This window comes from Schistocerca gregaria, chromosome 3 (assembly GCF_023897955.1).
Source record: "Schistocerca gregaria isolate iqSchGreg1 chromosome 3, iqSchGreg1.2, whole genome shotgun sequence".
Taxonomy (NCBI): Eukaryota; Metazoa; Arthropoda; class Insecta; order Orthoptera; family Acrididae; genus Schistocerca; species Schistocerca gregaria.
Genome location: NC_064922.1, coordinates 606343037 through 606362938, shown reverse-complemented (window position 1 = coordinate 606362938; position 19902 = coordinate 606343037). Strand labels below are relative to the sequence as shown.

The 19902-nt window shown below is 44.2% G+C and overlaps 1 protein-coding gene across 2 annotated transcripts in view; it reads right to left on the bottom strand.

The window, feature by feature from the left end:
• Positions 1–424: 424 nt before the first annotated feature.
• Positions 425–19902, bottom strand: part of LOC126354649 (UDP-glucosyltransferase 2-like) — a 132265-nt gene continuing 112787 nt past the window's right edge. Inside the window, exon 7 of one of the 2 annotated variants that reach the window (XM_050004421.1) lies at positions 425–3787. In XM_050004421.1, the coding sequence (XP_049860378.1) occupies positions 3511–3787 (277 nt within the window). In that variant the 3' untranslated portion in view covers positions 425–3510. The remainder of the gene's footprint in view (positions 3788–19902) is intronic. The other variant, XM_050004422.1, reaches the window with a different exon arrangement.

Below are 19902 nucleotides of genomic sequence, written 5' to 3'. Positions count from 1 at the left end.
AGTACTTAAAACTGTATTATAGGTAACAGTAAGGAGAATAAATTGTAAAGTTGATACAGAATGTTATATACCGTACATATGAATGAGGACTCTGTATGTTGCTAGTATCCACTTACTATGCTGAAAGCACAGGCTGTAAGAAAATTGGGGTCAACGACAGAAAACTCGAAATGAAAAGGGTTACAAATGTATAGATCACGTATTCCGACGAGCTCTGGCATTTGTGTGCTTCAGCTCTTTTTCTGTTTGAAGGAAAGTTTATTGTTTTAGGTTCTGCAGCAATGTGTCATTATTTCATATCGGCTCATTCTTTTTACATACTTCATTAGAAGTCATAGCAAAATACAGTCTGGTATTCCCCTCAATCCGTAATAGCTGCATAGAGTATTAAAAGAGGGATTTCTCTCAATGAAGAGAACAACTACAAGTTTTGTAAAATTGTTTTTAATGGTATATTACTTCCGTAGTTTATTTCTGAGTCTTAACAAATACAGAATAACATTTATTTATAGTTAGAGACAGTAGTCACACAAATAAGGCATTAAGTTTTGTTACGAGTGGATACCACCTACTGTAGTAGACACACTTGAGCTGTGGTTTTCTTTATGTAAGGAGCATTATAGCCATACCAAAAGAACTGTGTACATTTGAGAACAATAGTGCATACTCAGAAAGAAATAGTACACTATGAGTGTCCTTGTTCCTTCCACCTCCGTATTCCTTCCCGAGAACTTTCATACCACCACACACTCCGCTGCAGAGTGAAAATTCCATTCTTGAATGAGAGTGTTTGTTAAACGTTTCTCCTGGAGGTTCAGGCACCATACATTGTCACATGACTTTTCAATGTCTATAATGACGCCCAGTGATGGGTGGACGTATTGAAGTTGGATTGGACATATTCTGTTATCCAGACAGACAACTTTGCATGGAAATTGAACTGTTCTGCGCGAATAAGGTTGTTTCGCTCCAGTCGGGCGGTAATTCTATTGAGAAAAATTCTGTCATGTATTTTTCCTATCGTTGATAATAAGATTATCCGGCGATGATTTTCGTGTTTTAAAAGATGTCTCCCAGGCTTCGGGGTTGGACTGACTTGACCTATCTTCCAGGTCTCTGGTAAGCAGCCCAATAAAAGAAAGCTATTAAATGATTGTTCTAAGTAGCTTTGTAGGCTTTAGTGGCAAAGGCCTTAGGTCTACATCGCCAATATAGTCCCAGTCAGGTTGGTTTTGCAGGTAATTTTCTTGACCCTCTGAGCGGTCACCAGTGTAATTCAGTCTTGCAGCAGTTGTAATCTACATTCAATGAGGAGTTGCGTTAGTCGTTCTCCTTCCCGTCCGAGATGTTGTTCGTGCCAGGCCGGCGGTTGGGGGCGGGGCATCTTATGCTGGTCGTAGACAGTTGCATAGAACTCTCCTTTAGCTGATGGTTTTAAGGAAGTCCACTCGGATCTTGTACTGCACGCTTGGTAGGTAGGGATAATCGAAGGAGTCTGACAGTCTGTCACTGTTCTTTTGTGTTGAAGAGGCAAGTGCTGTCTTATCATCCCAATATTCCTTCCTCCATTCTACAGCTCGTTGTCGGAGCTCTCTTAATAGGTTGTTCATTTCCTGACTATGAACAAGATTTCTACATTGCTTCCATCCTCTTCTGCTCCAGTTCCTTTGAATGTTTAATTATTGTAATAATTGTGGAAATGGTGCTATGTTCTGATCCAGTATCAGTGCAGTAGTGAATGCCTGTTTGCCAGCTGACCGGATTTTGTTCGTGGGTGGTTGGAAGGCGTCGTCAGTACCTTCCTTGGCCTCACGATTTGGGCTGGTCTAACCTTGTTACTGTTGAACTGGTCTCAGTTGATTATTCTCATCACGCAAAGTCTGTGTGGAAATGCTCGACGTTCAATGACTCCAACAACCGGCAGATGATGACAGGAGAGGTGATTAATGGTCTTCAGCTAAAGGTTACGACGGAGATTTTTTTACAATATGAATATCTAAAATATCGGTCATGTGATGGCAAAAACGAACTATCCTCACTGGTCGTGGTGGTCCGGGTGCCATCAACTCTTTATTACAGATCGTACAGGAGTCGGCCTTTGGCAATGCAATTCCATGTTCTATCACACTCAAATTTCCGCCACGCAGTACTCTGCCACATGTCTGCAGCAGTCAGTAGACGGAGATTATCCAGAATGGGTTCCTTTTTAGATGGTAAGTATGTCATGACATGAGTTACTTTCCCGACGGCCATGCGGACTGTGATAGCTGTCGCTTCCAAGCGTTTCATAGGTCGTAAGTATTCAATGGAGAGTGTGAGGGTGATCTTGATAAATACCACAGTGCTTCCTCCGCTGCCGCCAGCTCTACCCATCCGACATTCCTGCATGTTCCGCAGGTTGAACAACGTGGTTTCCGTTAAACGCGTCTCGGAAACAAATACATCTAGTCTGTAGTTGGAAATTTGAAGCTCCATCTTTCGTGCAGCTTTCCATACACAGAAAAAGAGGTAACTGGTGAGTTGTCTCCCAGCCATTTCAGAGAGAGACTACTCCTTTTATAATACATTCAAAAAGGGTGCGTATGCTTTGAAGATTTTGCTGAAGCTTTGTCATCAGCAGTTTCCGAATATCTGTAAGAGCAGGTGTGATGGGCCCCATGTCGTTTGTAAAGTCGTTTTCAAGGTGCTGTGGTTGTGGTTCAGGGCTCGCTATCCACTCGGAAGTCCGTCGTTGAGACTGGGAGAAAAGTCGTGGCTGTGGACGGAGCTGTTTACGTTGAGGTGATTGTTGTTGCTGACTATGCTGCGACTGACTGGTTGGCTTGAAGTAGTCCAAAATGTTAAGCATCCTTGGACGTAGGCTTGATGATAGTTGTCCACCGTGGTGGTTGTAGTTGGGCAGCCACCTGTTTTTGGTAGATGTGAAGGAGTTCTTTGTATGTGGGCCTCCACATCTTCAGTCGAGGTATGTGCCTGGCTTATAGTACCCCTTACGGTGTAACCGCAGTGAACTGTGCGCTGTTATTGGTGTAACTGTACAAGCTCCATGACACATATCTATCTCCAAACCATCTGATATAGCAGCCACCACCAGTTCACACACGCCTTTTTCGAGTTATAAACAATTCACTATCACCACCAAACACGGTAAAAATCGAGTAATAAATAATATACACACTAGATACATTGTACTATACATTTACAGGAACTATAGAAGTATATCTCGGTTTTCACAAGTTTAGTTAACCTCGTCAACAAAACAATTTTGCATGAAGTATAACATCCAACATTTGATTTCCTTGCAGAGACCAATGTCTGGAAGTTTTTAAGAAATCTGTTTTAAAAAACAGGATATGAACCTCACACACAGATTTCTAAGTAAATCAACGTCATTACTTAATTTTCCGTTTCACATACGTTATTTTTTTCAAAATACTGATGTAGTCTGTTAGACAATCTGTAGTCAGCTTGGTTCATATCAGACCTCTGACATGCTCTGCTGCAACAGTCTCATTGTTCCTTTTGTTTGCTGGGTCGAGAGAGCAAAGTCAACAACCACCGAGTCAGCCTGTAGAGGACGAACGCCGCCACGGCCGCCACAGCCAGAATGAAGGCTATGACGTCGAGCAGCAGCAGCTGCCACCAGTGCAGGTCGAGGGCTGCGCTGCGCAGGTGGGGGGCCCCCTGGTGGCGGATCACGTACTCCACCCACCACACCGCCCTCTCCAGGGACGTGCTCTGGTGCTCCCGGTAGACGGCTGAGAAGCGCTTCATGTTCTCCTGGTAGCTGCAACAGAGAAACTAAATTACATTTAGAGCAACTATCATACTATTAATTCTGTCGAGTAAAGTGATATGTGAATATCAGATAAAGGGGTCAAACAGGAACATAGGGTCAGCACGTTATGCTTGAATATAAGTTACATCCTGGCACTACGTAACGTACTTCTTTCAGAGCGCTCAGAACACTTTCTATCGTTCTCAGATCTTCCAATTACCCTGTGACATCTGCACCAGTCAAATAGCATAATATATGCAAGTTAAATCTTCAAATATTCAAAAAACCAATCATTTTGTTTGAATGAATTATTTAGCTTTCAGCTGATTTTTTGTTCACATTTCCCCACCTAAAAGCCGCTTATTACCCACATTAACCCTCCTCATGAACCATGGAACTTCCTTCCATGCTTCAAAGACAGAAATAGCAACATCGTAGGTGCAACCACAAGGGAGGGGTATCGAGAAGATGCCAGCCCAATCCATTCAGAGGGCAGCTCCTTTCTGGTAGTTACAGGGGCAATAGCCTGGATGACCAACTGATCTGGCCTTGTATCATTCGTCAACATGGTCTTGTTGTAATGGTTTTCCAAACAAATGAAAACAAGAGCTATAATTTCTTCCCAAATGGCATACAGCTCCACAACATGGCTTAATGATGATGGAATCCTCTTGGGTGAAATATTCCAGAGGTAAAACAGTTCCTGATTCGGATCTTCGGGCCGGGACTACTCAGGATGATGTCGTCATCAGGAAAAACAAAACTAGCATTCTGCGGATATGGGTCTGGAGTGTTAGATCCGTAAATTGGATAGCTGGATTAGATACTTTACAATAGGGAATTAATGCACTAAAGTTAGATAAAGTGTGAATATGTGATTACAAGATTATCAACATAAATTCAAATAGAGATAATACAAGAGTAGGCCCAATCAAGAATAAAAAAAAGTAGGAGTGCAGGTGATCTACTATTAATAGCATAGCGAACGCATTATCGTAGTCAAGATAAACATAAACCACAGTAATAAAAGTAAATATCTCAACTAGCTTCTTAGATGATGAAGAGATTGAAATGTATAATGAGGTAAGGGAAGCTGTTCATATAGTTAAATGAGACGAGAATTTACTTATGATGGGAGACTAGAATTCTATAGTAGAAAAAGGAAGACAAGGAAAAGTATTGGAAACTGGGGGAAGGAACGAAAGAGAAAACCACGTGGCAAAATTTTGTACATTGCATTATGTAACCATCTTTAACATTTAGTTTAAGAATCATGTACATGTGGAACAATTAAAAATATAAGACATTTCCAGGAATAGAATTGGACGCCGACCATAATTCATACCTTATGAAAAGCATATTAAAACTGACGAAATTGCAGAAAGGTAGGACATTAAGAAGATGGGATCTATAAAACTTGAAAGAACTAGAGGTAGGAGGTAGCTAAGAGCTAAAGAGGAGGCGTTAGGAAATGTAGAACTGAAGAAGGGAAAGGAATACGATAGAAGAGGAATTTAAAGCTTTGAGAGATGAAACAGTGGATGCAGCAGAAGACCACGTAGATATTCAACCAAGGCCTAGTAGAAATCTTTCGATATCGCAGGAGATATAGAATCTCTATTAACTGATATACCTGTCTCTTGTTGGTCGAAAACTTTCATAATTACAAATGAAAAACACAATATTGTGTCTCTTCTTGTAGAAATAGTAGACAGCCCATCAGTTGCAAACTGGAAGGTTTACCAAAACCCTTTACCATGGTTTCAACGTTTATAAAAACGTGTTCTCCAGAAAGGAGTATAGACAACTGGATTACATGTTGCGGCACAGGTACGTTAAAATATAGCCGAAAGGCATCAGTCAAGTATAAAATTTTACGTCCATAATAAATTAAAACATGCACAATCCACTAGCTGTACTTTGGCGAGGAAGCACCATATGGCAACGACCACGTTGTGCATATTTTAATTTATTATGAAAGTGAATTTTAATATTTGACTGGCGCATTTCGACTGTATTTTAACGTACTTCTGCCACAACACACAACATGTAATTCAGTTGTCTATAGTTGCTTCTGGAGATGATGTTTTTATGAACATCGGAGTCATGGGAAGTTTTAATAAACCTTCCAATTTACAGATGATTGGCTGTTTTCTATTTCTATAAGAGGATTTCATTCTACAGTTTCTGCCCCAGCCGCGTATATAATTTCACAATACTATGCATGTTCTACAGCGTTAATTTATTTCGTTATCCAGTTTTTAGTTTACATGCCCATCAACAGACTTTCGTCGTCAGTAAAGGTACAATATTCGTGAAAAACAGCATTTTAACTTATCCAATGACGTTATTAAATCTGTACATTAAACAAGCAGTAAAGGAAACCAAACAGAAATTTGGAAAGGGAATTAAAGTCCAGGAGATGAAATAAAACATCTTAGCAGAAAACTAAGAGAACTCATCATCCTCCCTTTCCTTTGTCGAAGCTTGTCCATCAACTGTGGCGGGAGAAACGGTAAGTATCAGTACTGGACCCTTTCCTCATGAGTTCAATCAAAATTGTTTCGGATGTTAACAAATTCCTAATTTCCTAGAAACGCTTTCCTTTCTATTGCCATTATGTACTTCATGTGCTGGCTAATTAGGCCATCGTCATCTACTTTGCTACGCAGATTTATTTCCACTACATTCCATTACCATTGTTTTATTTTGTTAATGTTCATCTTATAATCTCTTTTTAATACACTATCCTTTCTGCCCAACTACTCTTCCATGTTCTTTGCCAACTGTGGCAGAATTAAAACGTCATCGGCAACCAACAAAGTTATTATATGTATCCATGGTTTCGCGGCGATATGTACTGATAAAACTCTCTCGAGTTTTCCAGTCGTGTCAAGTGGTTTAAAATGCACGAGCTTTCGTCCAAGAACTCCTTCGCCAATTGACAAGTGGCGTCTGTCTGCTCACAGTGGGACGTAGAGGTGTGTTATTCTTGTGAACCTGTGGACAAAGGCAACGCATCCATAATTATGTAACGAGCCGACTATGAGGCGAAGATAATGGTCAGTTTTGATGATGTATCACTGTTCACCAGCACGCCAGTGAAAGACTCACAGGAACAGATTGCACAGAAATTTGACAATGCTATGTTGGAACTTTTCAGGCATACACTGTCCTCAACTAATATTACGAACAGAGAGAAGGTGTAGTAATAGGCAGCCGCCTGTCTCCAATGATTGCCAATATGTTCATGGAGAGATTTGAAGAGGAGGGATTAGAGATGGCTAGACAGAAGCCCACGTGCTTCTCCAGGTATATGGATGACAGTTTTATTATATGGCCTGATGGTAGGAATAGGCTAATGAGTTTCTGGAACATTTAACTCACCTCACTCTAATATTAAATCCACCATAAAACTGGATAAGAGGGATGGCCAGTTGCCGTTTCTGGATGCACAAAAGGAGAGCAGATTGGTCGTTTCACCACAGTGTCTATCGCAAACCTTCATATTCTGATTTATACCTGAAACCATCCAGCGCAAAAGAATGAGGCTCTGAAGACATTGGTCCATAGAGCATACATGTTGTCAGATTCTGAGAGTTTGGCAGTAGAAACAGAGTGTGTACGATCGATGTTCTGCAAGAATGGTCGCACGGTCAAACAGATTAAGAAGGCCCTTCAAACAGGCATTCTACCACATAATCTAAAATAAAGAGCAAGATGAACATAGACCGCGTCGTACCTGCCCTATTTGGGATCTATTTCTGCCAAAATCAGCATGATTGTCAGGCAGCATGACATCAAACGTGTATTCTGTCCACCTACCACAATAAGAGAACTACTAGGATATGTGAATAATGGGGTGAGACTATGAAAACCAGAAGTTTATAATATACCTTGCCAACATGGCAACTCAAGATTCAGTGGTTCTTGATACTTCTGTCACAAGTACTGTATCTTCAGAACGCTCCGACAGAGTGTCTTGCAACTACCACCTCCATAACATCGGTATGAAAAACATTGCGACATGATGATTTTTAGTTCAAAGAATGGTTCAAATGCCTCTAAGCACTATGGGACTTAAATGCTGTGGTCATCAGTCCCCTAGAACTTAGAACTACTTAAACCTAACTAACCTAAGGACATCACACACATCCATGCCCGAGGTAGGATTCGAACCTGCGACCGTAGCAGTCGCTCGGTTCCATACTGTAGCGCCTAGAACCGCTCGGACACTCCGTCCGGCTTACTTTTAGTTGTAGCACTCTAACGAGACAATGGTAAGTACAGCTGAAGATTTTCAGCGCGTATTGTTTTCAGTGAAGACAATGCTTAAGTCTTGAGTAGATGTTCACTTTATCTAAATCTGGTTTTCATTGAACTCTTACCATGCTCAACGCGTCCAGTAAGTCACTGCTGAAATTTAGCGCCCGGAAAGTAAAGATAGTAGAAAATTTCGCAAATCAAAGCGGACAATATCTATATTGTTCCTGAATCTTATTTTTGTTTCCATTATTTCTTTTGGAGTACTTCAGTCTATAATCGTTTACAGAGATAACCATAAATTTCGGGTAGAGTTCACTTAGACTACCTCCCAAAGCAATTGTAGTTGCGCATGGGGCTACCGACAGCAGCAAGCACATCTCGGTTGAATGCAACCATGCTTCCTCTTTCCTGTTAGTCGGCGATGCGCCACACCCAAAATTTGGGATTAGGAGTTCCGACAGCACTCGCTTCTTTGTTTTGTAGCTCAGTGCATTTATTATGTCGCACACAGATGTTCAGGTATCCGTCTTGGTAATTACTTGGTGCCCGAGACCAAATTTACATACGATATTGCAGTGCCTGTATTATTCCAAATTAAGATGCAAAACTCCTCAGGGACTGCGGCAACAATAGACGTGATGAAATACATGAAAGGCATTCGTAGTTGCGAATATGGACTTACCACCAGCTGTACAACTGGATGACGACAGTGAAAATATGTTGCAGACCAGGACTCAATCCCGGGTTTCCTGATTACCACGAGAGTTCGTCTGAACATCAAGCTATCCAACTCACGGTGAGATCCGAATTTGTATCTGTCGGCAACATTGTGTATGCAACCTCTACTCATACACCAATCATGTGTATTCCCGTAGAGGGGAGACATTTTACTTGAAAGTCGCTTGGCTGGTCTCGGCGGATAAACACGATATTTCAGAGCCTAATTATCCCGAATCACGATGAAAAGTTCCTTTCGGACATGCATGCATGCATGTTTCCTCTGTTTGGTGATATCCATAACGGATGTACGAGCACAGGTTGCAGACAGATAGTTGACGACATGTGGAAGTTTGGGTCGGTCGGTGTGTCGTGTTCGGATAGCCTAATGGCGGCAGTCTGCTGTTAGCAGCGATGGGGCAAGGACGTCTTGCCTGTGTCCCGCCTCTTAGCGTACCGCTCACGCGATTATTCTCCTGTTTACCTTCCGCTGCAGCGAGTGTAACGCATACATCTCCCGGTAGTGCCATGGCACACTCGTACACAATTAAGATTACGTTTCAAGTGGACTACGCAAGACCTCAAGCACTTGAAACTGAACGTTTCATCTGAGAAGAACTTCATATTGCACCTCAAGACATCATTGGGATCCACTTTTCTATGACAAACAGTGTCGTGTACATAAAACTGATCAATGAAGAGGCGTTCACTGATGTTGTGTGCAGACACACTCATGGACTTAAATTTAAGCATCCTGATGGCCACATAGAAACAGTAACGATCGACCACGCTGGATTAGGCCTTTGCACTCTGCCATTCAAAGTCCCGTCAGATGTTCTGGTGACAGCTTTCAAACCGTACAGCAACGTGCTAAGCCACCTGGCTGAAAAATGGAAAACGTTTGAGACATACCCCATCTCGTAATTGGAGGCTGCAGAGCCATTGTCATGTACGAAGGACAACCTCGTACTTGCGCTGGCTGTGGCCAGGAAGGACATGTCCGGCCGGCCTGTATTCAATGCCGACTGACTCTGACTCCGGTTGGTGAAGTTCCATCCCCAGTGACACCTACTTCATTTCTCATCCCGCATGCAATGACCGCAACTGCAACAGCTGTTCCTGCCTTCCTGCCTGGGATCTAAACACCATACTGCAGTCAGTGGTCGATGACAGTGCGGCGGACACCATATCTCCCTCCACGATGTCATCGGCAGACTTGCCTCAAGACGGTGATCAATTGTGCCACCAAGGCGAGCCTAAAGATAAGATGGAAGTCGAAACAGAAATTGTCCCTACTTCTGCTTTCCTACCAATGGAGACCGCATCAGACGATTTCCGCCCGCACTCTGACACAGAACAACATGCCCGAAAACAACAGTCCCCGCGAAAGTGCAAGAAACGGCGCCATACGCTATCCGATGATTGCCTGCTTCGGATGTGTGACCCGGACGAAGATCCGGAGTCGGGTGACATACAGGACTCTACCATCACAACCCGCCCGTCCCGTCACGATGCTACGGCGAATACAGTTCCTGAGCTTCAGACTAACAACGCCACTTCTGCTAATGAACATGCGCGCGAGCACTCTAATGACAGCACTAATCAACAGATGCCAATTTCTACATCTGATTCTTGTGCGAATGATGTCGAGGAAAAGCCACAGCGCCCGGAGGATGCCGAGGCCAGAGATGCTCCCTCGGCTGTACCCAGCTCCGACCAGCCACAGTGATTACTGTATCGTCAGCCTCTGTGGGGCCACCCCTGCCGCCCACACTTGGCCTCGTAAACAACCCAATTGCCTACTTGGCTGACAAACATACAGTCTAGCAACGATTAACATCATTAACATATGTGCCCGACGTAACCTCGCCATGCTGTAGGATCTGCTCAATGCAGCAGACATCGACATTGCGATACTTCAAGAGGTGTATGTCGAAGACTTCAAGGAACCCTATGGCTAGAAGACTTGGGTCTCACATGCGTCGGCCAATGGCAGTGGTGTGCCGATCCTCCTCCGCGAAGTTATACCCGCAGAAGACGTCGAGTATCTCCCTGACACCAGAGGCGTCTTACTATCCAAGGAGTTAAACTTATTAACATCTATGCACCGTCGGGTTCTGGTCGGCGTCGCGAACGTTCCACCTTCTTCGTTCATAGAATCACTCCCGTCTTTCTGGGGCGTCAGGACGCCTTGATTTTAGGATGGGTCTTCAATGGTAGCAAAGCACCTTAGGATCAGTTACCACACCATACTCCCTGCACAGAACTTGCGACGGTTATAAATAATCTTCAAATGGCGGGCTCGTGGGAACATGTTTGTGGCTTTCGGCCCGGATTCAGACACTACACCAGCTATTCCTCCAGCCTAATCGACCTGATTTACATCTCGTGCTCGATAGCCGCGGGGACGAGAGCAGCCGAAGATTGGCCCACAGCGTTTTCTGACCAGGAGGCCAACACCTGAAGGTATGGCACAGCCGTGGTCCGTGGAACTTGAACGTCGCCCACCTAGCCTCTCAGGAATGTCTACGCCTTATACCGAACACGTGGGATTCCTGTAGTCGCCGGCGTGGAACCTACCAGTATACTCTGTCGTGGTGGTTACTTTGCGCCAAACCAGCCCTCCGGAAGACCTTGATAGACTACGGTCAAGATGTAGCAGCATGGAAGAGACATACCCTGGTCTTCTATTACAGCATTTTAAAGGAATCTACAACACTGCTGTACTAAACTGCCTGGCAGGTGACGATTAACAGTTGTTTTTTTTGTCATCAGTGTACTGAATGGTTTGATACGGCCCGCCACGAATTCCTTTCCTGTGCTAACCTCTTCATCTCAGAGTAGCACTTGCAACCTACGTCCTCAATTATTTGCTTGACGTATTCCAATCTCTGTCTTCCTCTACAGTTTTTGCCCTCTACAGCTCCCTCTACTACCATGGAAGTCATTCCCTCATGTCTTAGCAGATGTCCTATCATCCTGTCCCTTCTCCTTATCAGCGTTTCCCACATATTCCTTTCCTCTCCGATTCTGCGTAGAACCTCCTCATTCCTTACCTTATCAGTCCACCTAAATTTCAATATTCGTCTATAGCACCACATTTCAAATGCTTCGATTCTTTTCTGTTCCGGTTTTCCCACAGTCCATGTTTCACTGCCATACAATGCTGTACTCCACACGTACATCCTCAGAAATTTCTTCCTCAAATTAAGGCCAGTATTTGATATTAGTAGACTTCTCTTGGCAAGAAATGCCTTTTTTGCCATAGCGAGTCTGCTTTTGATGTCTTTCTTGCTCCGTCCGTAATTGGTTATTTTACTGCCTAGGTAGCAGAATTCCTTAACTTCATTGACTTCGTGACTATCCATCCTGATGTTAAGTTTCTCGCTGTTCTCATTTCTACTACTTCTCATTACCTTCGTCTTTCTCCGATTTACTCTCAAACCATACTGTTTACTCATTAGACTGTTCATTCCGTTCAGCAGATCATTTAATTCTTCTTCGCTTTCACTCAGGATAGCAATGTCATCAGCGAATCGTATCATTGATATCCTTTCACATTGTATTTTAATTCCACTCCTGAACCTTTCTTTTATTTCCATCATTGCTTCCTCGATGTACAGATTGAAGAGTAGGGGCGAAAGGCTACAGCCTTGTCTTACTCCCTTCTTAATACGAGCACTTCGTTCTTGATCGACCACTCTTATTATTCCCTCTTGGTTGCTGTACATATTGTATATGACCCGTCTCTCCCTATAGCTTACCCCTACTTTTTTCAGTATCTCGAAGAGCTTGCACCATTTTATATTGTCGAACGCTTTTTCCAGGTTGACAAATCCTATGAACGTGTCTTGATTTTTCTTTAGCCTTGCTTCCATTATTAGCTGTAACGTCAGAATTGCCTCTATCGTGCATTTACTTTTCCTAAAGCCAAACTGATCGTCACCTAGCGCACTCTCAATTTTCTTTTCCATTCTTCTTTATATTATTCTTGTAAGCAGCTTCGATGCATGAGCTGATAAGCTGATTGTGCGATAATTCTCGCACTTGTCAGCTCTTGCCGTCTTCGGAATTGTGTGGATGATGTTTTTCCGAAAGTCAGATGGTATGTCGCCAGACTCATATATTCTACACACCAACGTGAATAGTCGTTTTGTTGCCACTTCCCCTAATGATTTTAGAAATTCTGATGGAATGTTATCTATCCCTTCTGCCTTTTTTGACCGTAAGTCCTCCAAAGCTCTTTTAAATTCCTATTCTAATACTGGATCCCCTATCTCTTCTAAATCGACTCCTGTTTCTTCTTCTATCACATCAGACAAATCTTCACCCTCATAGAGGCTTTCAATGTATTCTTTCCACCTATCTGCTCTCTCCTCTGCATTTAACAGTGGAATTCCCGTTGCACTCTTAATGTTACCACCGTTGCTTTTAATGTCACCAAAGGTTGTTTTGACTTTCCTGTATGCTGAGTCTGTCCATCCGACAATCATATCTTTTTCGATGTCTTCACATTTTTCCTGCAGCCATTTCGTCTTAGCTTCCCTGCACTTCCTATTTGTTTCATTCCTCAGCGACTTGTATTTCTGTATTCCTGATTTTCCCGGAACATGTTTGTACTTCCTCCTATCATCAATCAACTGAAGTATTTCTTCTGTTACCAATGGTTTATTCGCAGCTACTTTCTTTGTACCTATGTTTTCCTTCCCAACTTCTGTGATGGCCCTTTTTAAAGATGACCATTCCTCTTCAACTGTACTGCCTACTGCGCTATTCCTTATTGCTGTATCTATAGAGTACTTCAAACGTATCTTGTCATTCCTTAGAACTTCCGTATCCCACTTGTTTGCGTATTGATTCTTCCTGACTAATGTCTTGAACTTCAGCCTACTCTTCATCACTACTATATTGTGATCTGAGTCTATATCTGCTCCTGGGTACGCCTTACAATCCAATATCTGATTTCGGAATCTGTCTGACTATGATGTAATCTAATTGAAATCTCCCCGTATCTCCCGGCCTTTTCCAAGTATACCTCCTCCTCTTGTGATTCTTGAACAGAGTATTCGATATTACTAGCTGAAACTTGTTACAGAACTCAATTACTCTTTCTCCTCTTTCATTCCTTGTCCCAAGTCCATATTCTCCTGTAACCTTTTCTTCTACTCTTTCCCCTACAACTGCATTCCAATCGCTCATGACTATTAGATTTTCGTCCCCTTTTACATACTGCATTACCCTTTCAATATCCTCATACACTCTCTCTATCTGCTCATCTTCAGGTTGCGACGTAGGCATGTATACCTGAACTATCGTTGTCGGTGTTGGTCTGCAGTCGATTCTGATTAGAACAACCCGGCCACTGAACTGTTCACAGTAACACACCCTCTGGCCTACCTTCATATTCATAACGAATCCTACACCTGTTATACCATTTTCTGCTGCTGTTGATATTACCCGATACTCATCTGACCAGAAATTCTTGTCTTCCTTCCAGTTCACTTCACTGACCCGTACTAAATCTAGATTGAGCCTTTGCATTTCCCTTTTCAGATTTTCTAGTTTCCCTACCATGTTCAAGCTTCTGACATTCCACGCCCCGACTCGTAGAACGTTATCCTTTCGTTGATTATTCAATCTTTTTCTCATGGTAACCTCCCCCTTGGCAGTCCCCTCCCGGAGATCCGAATGGGGGACTATTCCGGAATCTTTTGCCAATGGAGAGATCATCATGACACTTCTTCAACTACAGGCCACATGTCCTGTGGATACACGTTACGTGTCTTTAATTCAGTGGTTTCCATTGCCTTCTGCATCCTCATGTCGTTGATCATTGTTGATTCTTCCGCCTTTAGGGGCAATTTCCCACCCCTAGGACAAGAGAGTGCCCTGAACCTCTATCCGCTCCTCCGCCCTCTTTGACAAGGCCGTTGGTAGAATGAGGCTGACTTCTTACGCCGGAAGTCTTCGGCCGCCAATGCTAACTATTTATCAAAATTTAGGCAGTGGCGGGGACCGAAGACGTTTTGATTATGAATCAAAGACACTACTCCTAGACCACGGGACCAAGGCACAGATTCTCAGATTTACACGTTGCCACCTTGAGGGTGCGGTCGTCAGAGCGCGCACTCAAGACAGAGTGGCACAGGAGGAACCGTCTATGTACCACGTCATTGCAGAACGACGGCGCCGAAGCAGGACACTGACCCAAGCGATCACGACGGAAGACGGACGACGCCTTGATACCCAGCGCGATATAGGTAACGCCCTTCATGCTCACTACACTAGGCTGTACTCGGAACATTGACATCCCGCAGAGGTGATCGCCGAAGTCTCTCAACCCACCTATGGCACGATATCTCCGAAAGCGGCAGCGGATTTGACTGCAGATGTAACGGAGGAGGAAATCATTGAAGCAATACAGGCGGGGGCTGCTCATAAGTCCCAGTAACCTGATGGCCTTCCTCTGGAATTTTATCACACATATCAGCAATTGCTGGCACCAGATTGAACTGATATTTGCTGCGATTTTATCTCTCCCACCACGCAGATCCCTGGGTCGTTCCTAGAAGGACTGATTGTGCCCATACACAAACCACGAGGCAGACCGAGGATCAGTGATTATCGTCCCTTGACCTTACTTAACAGTGACATGAAGATTTTCACCCGGCTTCTGGCAGCACGCCTAAAGCGATCGGTCCATTGTGTTGTGTCGCAGGACCAGGCATCGTTAGGAGGTGAACACAATATTCGCACTGCACTATGACGATATCGAGATATTATCGCGCTAGCCAAAGCTCGCCAAATGCCATTAGTTTTGGCCTTACTCGACTTTAGCCAGGCCTTTGACAGAGTCTATCACACATTTTTGATGGAGATACTTCCGAGGTGCTACACTACGGCCGTCTCACGCCGCCGATGTAGATGCAGCGCTCGGTGCCACAAGGCTGCCCTCTTTCGGCGATATTGTACGCCCTCGTCCTGGAAGCACTACTCTGTGGCCTCCGACAGCTCCTGACTGGGATGTCTCTTGGTGGACACTTTTTTTGCTGCACTACCTATGCTGATGATCTGGTACTCCTCCTTCGAAGTAATGACGATTTTCCTGCAGTACCGCGGTTGCGACCTACGGCGCGACATCGGGGAGCAATCTCAAAGTCCACAAATTGGGCGCACTTTCTATAGGCAGAGGTGTATCCGACGAAAGCGTCGCACCGCTACGAGTCAGTAGCACAATCCGCTGTCTTTGCATGGATTTCACAGCTGACACGAAGCGCTCGACAGCTCTTAACTACAGGTGTTTACTGAATCAGATGAGAGCAGGAATAAGTGACCACCGTCTTAGAAATCTAGACCTCCTGCAACGGACGCGATATGCTAACGTCTATTTGGCATCACGCATCCTCCATTTGCACAGATACTCCCGATACCACCAACTCTGGTCTACCGCATGTTGGTCGTTTTGGGATCTTTTGTTAGTACGGACAATGTTACACTTGTGGTCATTAAAATTGCTATACCACTAAGACGACGTATTGCAGACGCGAAATTCAACCGACAGAAAGATGATGCTGTGATATGCAAATGATTAGCTTTTCAAAGCATTCACACTACGTTGGCGCCGGTGGCGACACCTATAACTTGCTGACATGAGGAAAGTTTCCAATCCATTTCTCATGCACAAATAGAAGTTGACCGGCGTTGCCTGGTGAAACGTTGTTGTGATGCTTCGTGCAAGGAGGATAAATGCGTACCTATCACGATTGCGGTTTATCGTATCGCGACATTGCTGCTCGAGTTGGTCGGGATCCAAAGACTGTTAGCAGAATATGGAATCGGTGGGTTCAGGAGGGTAATACGGAACGCCATGCTGGATCCCAACGGCCTCATATCAATGACAGCCAAGTTATCCGCATGGCTGTAACGGATCGTGCAGCCACGTCTCGATCCCTGAGTCAACAGATGGGGACGTTTGCAAGACAACAACCATCTGCACGAACTCTTCGACGACGTTTGCAGCACCATGGTTCAAATGGCTCTGAGCATTATGGGACTGAGCATTATCTTAGGTCATCAGTCCCCTAGAACTTAGAACTACTTAAACCTAACTAACCTAAGGACATCACACACATCCATCTCCAAGGCAGGATTCGAGCCTGCGACCGTAGCAGTCCCGCGGTTCCGGGCTGCAGCGCCTAGAACCGCACAGCCACAGCGGCCGGCGGAACAGCATGGACTATCAGTTCGGAGACCATGGCTGCGGTTACCCTTGACGTTGCATCACAGACAGGAGGGCCTGTGATGGTGTACTCAACGACGAACCTGGGTGCACAAATGGCAAGACGTCATTTTTTTCGGATGAATCCTGGTTCTCTTTACAGCAATATGATGGTCGCATCCGTGTTTGACGACATCGCGGTGAACGCACATTGGAAGCGTGTATTCGTCATCGCCATACTAGCGTATCACCCGGCGTGATGGTATGTGGTGGCATTGGTTATACGTCTCAGTCACCTCTTGTTCGCATTGACGGCTCTTTGAACAGTGGACGTTACATTTCAGATGTGTTAGGACCCGTGGCTTTACTCTGCCAAACCTTACATTTCAGCAGTATAATGCACGACCGCATGTTGCAGGTCGTGTACGGGCCTTTCTGAATACAGAAAATGTCCACTGCTGCCCTGGCCAGCACATTCTCCAGATCTCTCACCAATTGAAAACGTCCGGTCAATGGTGGCCGAGCAACCGGCTCCTCACAATACGCCAGTCACTACTCTTGATGAACTGTGGTATCGTGTTGAAGCTCTGTTTGACTCAATGCCCAGGCGTATCAAGGCCGTTATTACGGCCAGAGGTGGTTGTTCTAGGTACTGATTTCTCAGGATGTATGCACCTAAACTGCGTGAAAATGTAATCACATGTCAGTTCTAGTATAATATGTCTGTCCAATGAATACCCGTTTGTAATCTGTATTTCTTCTTGGTGTAGCAATTTTAATGGCCAACGAATACCCGTTTATCATCTGATTTTTAACTCTGTGAAGCAATTTTAATGTCCAGTAGTATATCTGTTACTACGAAGAGCGGAGTAGGTGCGCAAGTTATTCTTCATGGTCCTTCAGTGTTTTGTGGATGCGTACTGAATTTTACACTTACTAATGCTGATGCTAGTGCACATGTTAATGGTTGGGTTACAGTGGCTCTAAATCGTGGTGGTAAAGTGGAGACAGTATCAGGGCTGGAGATTTTTAACAGTCGAGAAGTTATTGCTTATCGAAAATATGTGAAGTGTATAACAGAGATCGTGGTTCATCTTACTCTATGTCTACAACGCCGTTGGTTCTTAGGACAAGGAATCGTCATGAAGTAAATGAATCAGAGTCTGTGTCCGTATGGGTTAAAGGTGTACTGGATTGTACCAAGATTAAAGTTGTCGGTGATGCGACACATTACTGTAGAAACTGAAATAAAGTAGCTCTCCCGCCATACGGTCATGATCACGTTGGAAAGCTTTTCATGTGGATCACTGAGTGCAAATGACAACTCAGCCAATACGCTGCTCTTTTATACCTTGTATACGCGATACTTTTACCATCTGGATATTTGCATATCGCTACGGCAAGACTTTCATCGCCTCAGTGTGAAATACACAGTGGACTAACGCTGAATGACTTGTGGTTCTAAGTATCTAAGTATGTCCATAACAAAGAACCAAACAAACAGAAAAACACAGAGTTGTCGTCGGTTCCCAGTTTCTCTTTTACATATTCAATTACGTTTCTTTCCCTACCAGTGCTACCAATACTACCGATAATCCTATCATCTACTACGCCAATTATGTAATGTACCACAACTGCCGAACCGTAATTTAGGTAGCCTCAGAACCGAGAGCCAGCAAGCACTACCGAACGTACGGACCAAGACAGACTCACGCAATCGCGCTCGGCGTTAAGTTCACCCCTCCGTCTCTTAGCGCGGTGCCTGTCGGAAAGAGCAAACTCTGTCACCCAGTGTCGGAACAGCTAAATCTCTACCGCACTCGCAGCTCATCTATAGGACCTAAAAGCCGGTGCCCGCCTCACTTTCCTTGGCCTTTTTTGCTGATAGGTAAAATTATTTTGAGTCAATCAACTGTACATTGATATCGACTGTCCGTTGCTTGCTTGCCATCCTGAGATTAATTGTGTTATCGTTTTTTGTATAAATTGGTGTACTTACTCTTCATACTTGCACACAACAGGCACATCCCAATGATAGGTTTCATTGATTTATGAAATTTGAAGATTATCATCACTGTATTACAGATTATCACAAAACATTATCAAGAAGCACTTTTCAAACTCGTTAATAAACTGTACGCTAAATTTTCACTACCGAGCACATTACTTAGCGAAGCCCTGTAAAAGGTGCAGCCAAGCGACTGCCGACCTCTCAACTAGCGGCCGCGATGTCGATTGCGCACTCAGCCACATCCAGAAGCTCTGACTTGTACGCAGTTCCACAACGCTACAACCCTCCTGGTTCCATCATGGTGCGTTCCAAGTCACAGGAAAGAAAGATGGCTGCTGTCGATTCTCCGGGATAAAGCAGCAGAAATGGAGGTGTGAGTTCTGAAAATGTGTCATAACTCAAGGACGTTGGGAAAGAGTCTGGTCTATGTCTATGTCTGGTCTATGTCGAAGTCAATGGAAACAGACCAACCGCCAAAGTGGGGAAGAGGCGGCAGTCTGCTGAGGAACTACTGTAGTGGTCACCTGAGCTGATTCACGGAGACCACAGAAAACCAAAATTTTAGAAGCTGAACATGGATTTGAACCTCGAGCCTTCTGGATGGAAGACGTCTGGCTTCAGTTGGCTCAAATGGTTCAAATGGCTCTGAGCACTATGCGACTTAACTTCTGAGGTCATCAGTCGCCTAGAACTTAGAACTAATTAAATCTAACTTACCTAAAGACACCACACACATCCATGCCCGAGGCAGGATTCGAACCTGCGACCGTAGCGGTCGCTCGGATCCAGACTGTAGCGCCTAGAACCGCACGGCCACTCCGGCCGCTTCAGCATTACCTCACGCCGTTTTTGAGATATGTAACTACAGGAATAGTGTAGTGTGAAGTGTCAATGATCGCATTGGGATGCATG